We start from the raw sequence: 10,828 nt of genomic DNA, 5'->3' as shown, positions 1-10,828 counted from the left end.
TTTCCCTCTCCCTCCCTCCTCCCGCTTCCTTCCCTTCTTTATAAATGAAGGTATAGATAATAAGAAGACCGAAAATGGAAAACTCCATTAAATATGATTTACTCATACAATTAAAATAAATAAATGAATGGCAATGTGGCCACGGTTCAGTGGCTTCCAAACATAACTTACCATCCTCCTCAAAAATTCTGAGAGAGCCCAAAGTATATTTTTTAAAGCACCCCAGATGATAATGATGATCACTCAGGTTTTGATCAAGTAGACTGCTCTAATAAGAAAAATATCCCATCTATGGCATGATACTCTGAACAAGCCCGATCCCATCTGATCTCAGAAGCTAAGCAGGGTCGGGTCTGGTTAGTACTTGGATGGGAGACCACCTAGGAAGACCAGGTGCTGTAGGCATAAAAATAAAAAAATAAGGGATTGTAAGCTGACAAGGTCCTTGCAATCTGTGAGGCCAACCAAGAGTTGCCTCATCTATAAATAAACAAACAAACAAACAAACAAACAAACATAAAAAATTTAAGAAACTATTAAAAAAAAACATAAATAAGAAAAGAAAAAGAAAAATATTCCCTGGTTTGGACTTTAAAAAATCTGGGTTCTTTCTTGGCTATGCTATTAAATATTTCCTTCAGATTTCCTCATCTGTCAAGTGAGGTGTTAATTTCACACACATAAGATATTTGCTTACTGTTAAAGGAAACACCTACTACACAGGGTACAGTGGAGTAGACTGAGGTTTGCTTAATAGGGTTCCTTTTTCTATGGTAGGTTTGTACTTGGACTACCTGAAACAACGTAGTCTCGAATAGCTTAAAATCTATGGTTGAGGTGGAAATAAAAGGCACCCAGTTCAATTCAACCTTGATATCAAATAACGATCACGCATATAAACAGAATTTTGCAACCAGATAAGAGCGGTAGTTGATGCATGGAAAACTCATATAATGAATCTGAACTTCCTTCAGAAGCCACTTCTTAATTTTAGCATCTTTTGCTTTTCCAGAGGCTGAGAATTTTCAAACCAGCAGGTCCTGTTTTCTTTTTAACAATCCTTCCCTTGATTACTCTCTCTAGTCTTGCATTTACTAGAAGCAAGAAGAAACCACAGAACACCTTCAACACTTTGCGTGGAAACCTCCTTAGCTAGGTCACACAGGTCACCAGGTACATTTCTTAGTGTAGCCATGCTTTCTGCCACTGCATGACAAGGATCCACCTTCCTCCAATTTCCAATAATGATGAGTGCTTCTTTTCCTTTTAAAAAATGATTCCCAGTAGGATGGACATTTTAACTGTATATACTCAATCTGAAATTCCTGTATTTGAGGAAATGGCATATAGAAGTCAATCTAAATCCTGGAATATCGAACAAAGTGCATTTATATTTAAGAGAGGACTGAATCATGTATTATAAAACCACAAACAATAGAAGATTTGTATAACATTAGATTAGTTTTTAATGTGAATCAAATCATATTTCTCATAATTTAAGTAAAAGCTTGACATGGTTAAACTAAGACAAGGACTTAAATCGTAGCTTTCAAAGTAATCAAGACAGACAGGTGTCAGGAGGAAGAGCTTTTGATGGATTATTACAGACAGAAATTACTACAAGATTAAAGGAGAAACTTTTAAATATTTACACCAAAAGATATAACTTGTGGTTTTCATGCCACCAGACGAGAAACCATGCGGTTATTAGACAACTGCTTTTGTCATCTTACCAAAATGACATAATAGATATGAGTAGTTTCTTATTAAATGTCAGAATTTTGTAACCTAAGTTTAAATTGTTACATATTCAGATTAAAATAACTAGGGCTTACAGCAAACTTACATTTATAATAAATTTACCTTATATAAATGAAAACATGTATAAACAGTAAGAGAGTATTATGTATGGAATTTAAAGAAAGATCCTACTAGAGTATCTCACAAAATAAAATAATCTTACAGATCTCTCCATCTCTTTAAAATGCCCATAGTTTTCTGTAACTCATGTTGTCTTTGGAAATGAGTTCAGAGTTATTTGGTGCATTATATTTGTATACTAACCAGAGAAAACTTTAGCTATTTTAAGATCTGCTTCCTAGAACTCTTCAGAACACCTGAGGATTTAACAAAACTAGACACAGGAGAAAAAAATCAGTTTTTCATAACATTCCATTACAATGCAGGAAAAAAAAGAGTTTCTGGTTACAGCCAACTGTTTCCTGGTGATAAATGAGATGACACAGAATATAAAAAAAGAGCAAAGGAGGGGACAGAAAATATCCACAAAGAGCAGCAAGTACTGAAGCAGTACACTCAACGGGGCAATGAGGATGTCACAAAAGATCAAAACACAGAGCAGCAAGAACAGCTTTGTAATAATTCCTGGAGAGGGGAGAGTGAAGGAGGACACAAACAACTACAGACAATTTCAGATTTCCTCTGCATGGATGGTGAAAGAAGTAAGGGCTACGACCTGTGCTACACCTTGTAACTGCCAAAAGCACCTGTGCCTCTACTGAAAGAGTGACAGCCACAGGAGTGCTTCACTGATTTTAACACAATAGCATAAAAAGACTGTCTGGAATATGTGTCATCTACGGCAGAACAGAGCTCATACTCTGTAGACACCATTGGACAATCTGCCTCTATGGGAAGGGCAAACTGAGGAGCAAAAAGAAGCATAAAGGGGCCAGGAATTAAGTTGTTTTTGTGGATTTCAAGTCACTTGACATAACCCCAAAACAAATGCTCCAAGTTAAAGCATCCAGACCCTTTCCTGAATGAATGACTCTTAAAAGAGATCTAACACTCTCTTCATGTTAAAGATGCAAGGCCATGGATATTTTCACAAAAGTTTCTTCTTACACTGCAAAGTGCGAAATGTCACGAGAAATCCAGACAGATAAAGTGAAAAATATCATATCAAGACTTTTGCATTTTTTTTTCAGAATATATTTATGGTCATGATCTCTACCTCTTGAATAGTTTCCTAGTATAGACAAAATGTCTATTTTTCTTGATGCTTTCCAACTTTTTCTCTTAGCAAGTAGCAGTGTCCTACAGATTTAAGAGAATTCTTACATATGATGTTTCAAGTGTTCATAAAAGTTTTTTCATTGAAACTTTCCTATATTTCAGGGTTTTGAAATTCAGGAATCACATATCCATTGCTTTATGAGAGTAATGGAAAAACAGTCTATTTTCTACTACATTATTTTCTTTTTTAAATATTTTAAATTTCATTTTATTGGCATATGATTTACAGCATGGTATAAGTTTAAGGTGTATATCTTAATCACTTGACTTATATACACTGCAAAATAACCAAAATAAGTTTAGTTACCATCCATCATCTCATATAGATATAAGAAAAAAAAGAGAAAACAAATGTCTTTTTCCTTGTAATGAGAACTTTTGGGATCTACCTTCTTAGCATCCTGTGAATATACCATCTAGTAGTATTATAGTCATTACGTTGTACATTACATCCCCATACTATGTTCTTACACCTGCAGAAAAAGATAGTTTCAAAACTAAGAGTTTGAGTGAGGACACCTAAAACGCTTCCAGTCTATTTTACCTTCTATATAATAGTTCCTCAGCTGGGTCAAGACCCCTAGTGTCCCCACAGTCTTCTCTCATCCTTGTCTGTCTTTGGGACCTATTCTGGTTTATCACTCGCTCTCTTAAAATGTGGAGCCCAGAAGCGATGCAACAGATGTGAATGAAATACTTTCTTTCTTCTCTTATTTTAAGAGATAGGCATATGGAATAGTGGCTTATACTGAACTTATAATTGACAAAATCCCCCAGATCTTTTACTCAAACCACCACCAAGTTAGGGCTTATCCAATAAATACTTGCTCGACCAATTTACTGACGTAAAATGCAGGATTTTATTCTTGCTCCTGTTTAACCAATTTCATCTAGTTGGGTTTGTTTGGCATGCCAATAAATTCTAATTGGACCAGTAGTCATTTCTCAAGACTAACATCCTTTTGGGCTGAGTCATTCTAAGTTGAGAAATACTTTAGGAACTGAAAAAATAAAAAAGGCCTTTTCAGGAAAAAGGTGAAAGAACATATTAGGTGCTAAGTCTATTTAAATTCCTCATATAGATGAGTTTTTTTTAAGCCAACACAAATTTCTCATCTATAACTAAAATAATTTAATATTATAAAATATATTTGTTAAAATAATGGTGCTCATAATTGAATGATAATCACTAGCATATATTATACATTTACTACAGGACAAGGAATGTGCTCAACTTTTTTACGCATTATCTCAGTTAAGCACCACAACCATCCTATGAGGGACGTAATATTATTATACATATTTTTACTGGTGAGAACAAAGGCTTAGAAAAGTTATCTAAAGACTTGACAATATGTAAAGTTTTGTTGGTTTTAATTAAGAAAAGCTGCTTAAGTGTCATTTTTGGGATAGTTTAATAAAATATGGGGAAAGCAACCTCCATATGTAAATAGGAATTGGAGATAATTGTTTTCTGATGACTTCATAAGCACCTGCTTCAAGTAATTTCGCCTGATTTATTATACTGTCACAATTAAATGATGGCCACTGCAAAATATGAACAATGTATTCAAATAAATCATTTCTTTAAAATGGATAAGACTAAAATGAATACTTCATATTAACGTTACTATGTATTATGATAATCCAAAATAAAGACATTCCCTTAATAAGAAAATGACAAGTAAACTGATTCCTTCTTGTCAGGAATTCATTTAATTCTGGTTCAACTCTTATTCTGATTGTCTGTCTAATTAAAATGGAACCAATAATTATTCATCTAGTTCATACAACAACTGCACTATTGCTGTGTGCTGCCAAATTTATAAGATAGCTCTTTAAATGGGCTACTTTAGGTATTCTTTTATACAGAAATGAAATACGGAACTTTCAAAGTCCATATGAATCACGCATCAGAATAAAATGAAAAAGAAAATTAATAATACCTGTGCCATAAATACAATTAAAATAATCTTAAATATTTGGAATCTCTATAATAAATAAAAATAGAATCTTAAGGAAATAATGAAAAATTTAAACACACCCACAGCATTATCCTAAAGTCGGAGCATGAGTAGAAGCACCCATTGAAAAAGTAGAGAAGGTGAAGTAAGAGCCCCACGTCTGTGCTCGAGGGCAGTCTGCTCTTCAGATATTACAGCGTGGGAAAAGCAAACTGGGAGAAGGCAGCCACTAGCAGGCACTGATTCACTGAAAGATTTATATTACTTTTATACGTAAAAGTGTTTGAAAAGTGAAACACTACTTATTAGATGGCGCACATGGACTTATTTCCATATCAATTCACTTAAATATTAATGAAAGCCTCCAACTGTAATATAATACATTCCCAACCACTTGGATTTTTCAGAGGCTGGCTATATTCTCTTGCCTGTTTCCCTGTTCCTACTAGGTCCCCTCATCTAAGATGAACTTCCAAATACACAGTCAAACCCAGCACTAGTAAGAGTTAACACACTGACTGTGTATTAAGTACCAAGCAGGAGAGACAGGGAAGCTAACCAAGAGCCAGAAGCAGGCTGTCCCTGTGGGTTTTCCTCCTACTCTCTGGAGAGTTTGCGTTTTAAAATAACTTTAAAAGCATAACTTTAAAAGCATTGGGAACACAACAAAAGCTAGAGAAATGTACTGAAAAAACTAGATAACTGTACTGAAAATACACTGAAAAAAAGGGGAGGGTGTGTTGCCGACATTTGTGTTTAGAAAAATGCTGGCATACTGAGGTCATAGCAGATCTTTCCATGGGGAACATGCAGGCAATTCTACTCCCAGGACCTGCTTCAAGGATGAGCAGCAAATTGTGCAGTCACAAGAGGTGCCATGCTTAGGAGGGCCCTGTACGGGAAGAGCCTGGCACTGGTTTAATATTCTGCCTGAATGAAGAACCTGAGTCATCCTCTTCCTCTCTTCCACATCAAGTCACCTCATCAACTCCTCCCACACTTAAACAGCGACCTGATTAACCTCTCTAGTTGATTCTACCCCGTAATTATTTTATAAGATGAATGGTTTTTCTAAATAGCAATTCTGACCCTACATAAAATCATTTCTCCTCTTAAAATAATCCAATGGCTGCCCACTGACTTGAGCAAGGTACAGTGAGCATATTATTTTGTTGACACAGCACCTGTACTTTCAGGTACATTATTTCTCTTCTAGGAACTCTCCTACCACCATCCCCTGCGACAATGTCCTTCCCATGTGAGCTGGCACTTGACCCAAGCCGGACAAATCAGAGCTTTCCTCTGGGATTAAGATAGAAGAAGCTGCAAGATGTCAAAATCAAAGCTGTCAACATCCATAATTCCTGCCAACTAAAGAAAGCTGTCAGTGCTCAGAGTTAGTATTAAAAAATAGAGAGTCTTGGCAGTTTGACTTCCTAGTTGAGCTTCCTGAGGCCCAGCTGGCATCTCTACCTTTCTGTTTAACTCTTGCTTAGACTCTGAGTCTTGCTTAGACTGATCAATTCCTCTTTTTGCCTAAGTCAGCCAAAGCTGTGTTTCTATCCTTTGCTGTTACACTTGACTGTAACGAAGCACTTCATTAATTGGTTCCTACCTCTCCGCCCTTCCTATCTGCCCCTGCATCCTCACACACACATTCTACAGTAAAATGCTTAATATTCCACTCATTCAACATGCTGTTTCACACTTCTTCCTATGCACACACAAGTCTCTCTGCACCTCCAGTTCCAACTCTGGGGTCATCTTCTCATCTTTCTGACTCCCCTGGTCAGAGCCAGGCACCCCTATCTTGCTTTCCAGTAAACAGCCTGTGCATTAAATTCAAGCTCTTATCACAATGTACTACAACTGCCCTTGTGGATGACTAACTTGTCCTAGGGAATGGCAGTTTGCAGAGTAGTTAAGAACCTGGGACTCTGGAGCCCAACTCCCAGGCTGCCCACCGAGTACCCAGAGACTTCTCTACAAATTGAGCAGACCTCCATATGCCTCACTTTTTCATCCATAAATGGAGATACCAATAGCACCTAGTTTATAGGGTTGTAGTGAAAATGAGATGTGATCAGAACTTACAATGGTGCCCAGCACTTAATAACTGTTAGCTATATAATTATGATCCTTGAAAGCAGAAACCGAGTAACTCCAATTTTTCTATATCCAACACCTGGTACAATGTCTGTCCCAGGAAATGAGTGTTTGCTTGACTTTTAAAGAACAAGCCAGTGAGCTGGATACGAATGGAACACACCTAACAGAAGCTCACGGAGGAAGACATAATACAAGGCTTCAGACTGTTTGTCAAGGGTGATGGAAGTTGGGCCTCCCTGATCCCTTCCAGGCGATTGCTAGCTGTGGATACTGAGGAGACACTCAAGATTGAAGGGGTTTCTGATAATTTAGGTTTATCCCTCTCGCAGAAGAGATTTACTGATTTTATTAGAGCTCCGAATCACCATTACACCGAACTTTAGAAAAGCGTAATCTCAGCATCTGTTTTCTGAGAAATTTCAATCAGCAGTCAGAAATAAAATGCTTCCAGGAACCAAGCTATGCAAAGAGACCTACCACCTGACAAACTGGCTCGTAAGTGCACGAGCACCGCTTCCAGACATACGCAAAACGGCCAATTACTGCCACTTAATTCTCAGATGACGAAAGAACAACTTCTCGTCCATCCTAAGGATTTGACCCCCGTCCCCAAGAATTTAGCATTTAAATCTTGAGCTGTGGCCACAGTGTACAAATGCTGAAGAAACTCGCTTATTTAAAAATTAAACATTAAAAGAACTGGAGAACCGAGAGGCTTGTTTTGTTGTTTTGGCAGCAACAAAAGAGGAGAAGGAAAGGGAACCTGAAGGGCGCAAACCGCGGAGACCCCGAGTCGCCTTCCCAGGAGCCAACCGCACAGGACTTGCCGCTCCCGAGCGTCCGAGAAACCCGACACCCAGGGCGAATGCGGGTGCGGCCCCGCCGGGCGGGGCTTCCTGGCTGGGGCGGTTTCCTCCCCGGCCCCCCCTGCTCCCCGTCCCCACCCGGCCGCGACCCTGCCGCAAGCGACAGTACCCGAGGACAGCTCCGGATCCGTGGCGCTCATCTCAGCCCTGCTCGTGGCCTGCGTGATGACAACGAGAAGGAGGAAGAGAGCCATTCTGCTCTGCATATTTTCGGGGTGCGACCCTGAGCAGCAGAGAGCGTCCCGACCAGCGCGGCCCTCAGGCCTGAGCCTCGCGTCACTTCCGCCACCGCAGACCCGCGGCGGAGCTGGGGCGTGGGTCGTGAAGCCCAGACTCAGACTCGGAGACGCCACCACGCCCAGGAGGCGGAGCCAGAACGGGGGAGGCGGGGCTAGAGTGGGGAGGCGGGGCCGGGTGGCTGGAGCCAGGCAGGTTGGGGACCCTGCATGAGCCGAGAGGCGGGATCCCGACTAGGACTAAAAGGCCAGGAGAGGCCAGTTTCGAGGAAGCACGGCGTTATGGGCATGACAGTCTGGGGTTGTGACCTGGGCTCACGGGTTTGTGAGGAACTTGGATCCAAAGGTTACGTTCTTTCGGCTTGGCACCACCTTCCGGGATTCTTCTTCCTATTTTTTTCAGTGTTCGTGATTGCAGAACTCCGCCCTAGGCAACAGCCCAGCCACAATTATTTTACCCTGTTAGACTTCGCTATCCAGGCATTTGGAAACCTGAGAGTTTAGAACAGAAATAACTGTTAAGTGCCTTCTCTAATTCCTGCATTTGTATTTATTAAGCATCCTCATCATGAGATCTACCCGTTTTCTTTGTGACCACATCTATTATTCTGCGTCTCTCCCCTTCCACTTCAGCTATGTTGGATATGCATATAGCTAACTACGTCACCTGCTTCAAGTCTCTGCTTATCATGGCCTTTTGCAAAAATTTGAAATTGCAACCTATCTTCTCAATCTCTTTAACTTGCCTACTATTTTTTCATGGCACTTATCACCTTCCTTCACACCCTACAACTGGCATATTGATGTTTATTTTCTCCTCCCTCTATAACGCAAGCTGAAAACTTCAGCACTCAATTAGTATTTGTTGAATGAAAGAATGCATAGTTACACTAGAGCTTAGCAAAATTTTAGAGAGAAAACCCTTATAAAAATACTGCACAAACTCGAGTGGAATTATTAGCTGGATTGTTTTATTTATATTCATAAATCCCTTAGCTAGTACTTCTCTGCCTTCAATGTACAGGTGAATCACCTGGGCATCTTGTTAAAATTCAGATTCAGATTCAGTAGGTATGATTCAGATTGGGGCTTGAGATGCTACATTTCTAACAAGATACACAAAGAATGCCGATGCCACTGGCTCTAGGACCACACTTTGAATAGGAAAGCTTTAGCTCCATCTAGACCAAGTTTTCCAAGTTTTGGAAAGCTTTAGCTCCATCTAGACCAAGTTTTGTTTGATGACTACAGATGCCCACTATATTAGTACATTCAGGCTGCTATTACAATGTGTCATGGATCGGATGGCTTATGAAAAACAATTTTATTTCTCATGGTTCTAAAGGCTACAAGTCAGATCAGGACTGGTGAGCAGAGGGAGAAGTTGATCTGTGATGCCATTGCAACAAAGTCTTCAATGACCCCTTAGGACTGGGATGGCCTTTTAGAGGTGTCTTGAGTTAGTATGAATGTCTCAGCCTTCAACTGCCAGCATTGAGTAATCATTGGATGCAAACCACTCTTGGAAAGGAATATGATGCTGTCCATATATTTAACTGAGGCATTCTCCAAAGAGTGATAAGAGCTGAAGGTTTCTGCCAACAGCGCTCCCAGTAGCGGGGAGGGCATGGGGCTAAGTCTTCTATTCCTGAAGGGGGAATCTGGGCAGAGCTTCGCAATCAGCGCCCACCACAGTGGACAATCTGTTTGAGGCACTGTGTTAGTCACTTGGTAACTAAAGATATTTATTAATTCATGAAATGTTATTGAGTGCCACTATGTGCCCAGCACTGCTATGCACTAAGATATAGATCTGAGCAAGACAGATTGGCCCCTGCCTTCGTGGAGCTTACTGAGGGATTAAACAAGCATTAATCAAGCTATTACACAAATAACTACCAAAACTGTGGTCATTGTTATCAGAGAGAGCAATGGATTTACAGGAGCATAAAGAGAAACTTAGTCTAAGTGTTAAGGAAATTTTTTCTTAAGACAATTATAATTATGTTATGAGGTGAAGGACAAGGGAGAATTAGCCTCCATAAAACTTAGGGGGTGGGAGGTTACAGGCTAGTAAGAGAGATAGGAGAAATATCAGTATAATATATTGTAAAATTCAATATATAGATCTTATATAGCCACACGGAAGGCAAACGAGCAGTGCTAGTTTCCAATGCCTAATGGCTTGAGAATATCCAAGTATATGTTGGTCCCACTATACCCTCTGGTGAATTTTTAAAACCAAGAAAACCTATGTGAGGGGTGGAGAATTCTAGAGCTAAGTGCCAACTGAAGTGCTTCTCAGGAACAAGAATACAGTTTGTCAGCTACACTCAACACAGCCCAGAGGAAGGAAGTTAACCTGCCAAATGAAATAATTTAAGAAGTTAGAACTATGATTGAATGAGAACAGAGACAGGGTGTGCAGCATAAACTGTACATTTTTGTCTCCTGGCACTGTGCATTTACTTCCCTTTTCTCTAGAGCAAAAATGCCTGCCTGTTTCTCTTCAAAGGAGGAAGATTGAAAAGCTTTTGGCTAAAGCATTTGGTCCTGAATTCTGACTACTCTGTAAGTTATAGCCAATACTACCCTACCCTCTCTACGCATACCG

The 10,828-nt window shown here is 39.6% G+C and overlaps 1 protein-coding gene and 1 pseudogene across 1 annotated transcript in view; one reads left to right on the top strand and one right to left on the bottom strand.

Moving 5' to 3' along the window:
* Positions 1–8,294, bottom strand: part of IFNGR1 (interferon gamma receptor 1) — an 18,486-nt gene extending 10,192 nt beyond the window's left edge. Inside the window, exon 1 of the mRNA XM_006915381.3 lies at positions 8,088–8,294. Within this exon, the coding sequence (XP_006915443.1) occupies positions 8,088–8,184 (97 nt within the window). The 5' untranslated portion in view covers positions 8,185–8,294. The remainder of the gene's footprint in view (positions 1–8,087) is intronic.
* LOC112482585 lies at positions 288–405 on the top strand (annotated as a pseudogene).
* Positions 8,295–10,828: the final 2,534 nt, after the last annotated feature.

The sequence above is a fragment of the Pteropus alecto genome, unplaced genomic scaffold (genome assembly GCF_000325575.1).
Source record: "Pteropus alecto unplaced genomic scaffold, ASM32557v1 scaffold185, whole genome shotgun sequence".
In the NCBI taxonomy this organism is placed as follows: domain Eukaryota; kingdom Metazoa; phylum Chordata; class Mammalia; order Chiroptera; family Pteropodidae; genus Pteropus; species Pteropus alecto.
Note: the sequence above shows the minus strand (reverse complement) of the source record. Positions and strands in the feature narration are given on the sequence as shown.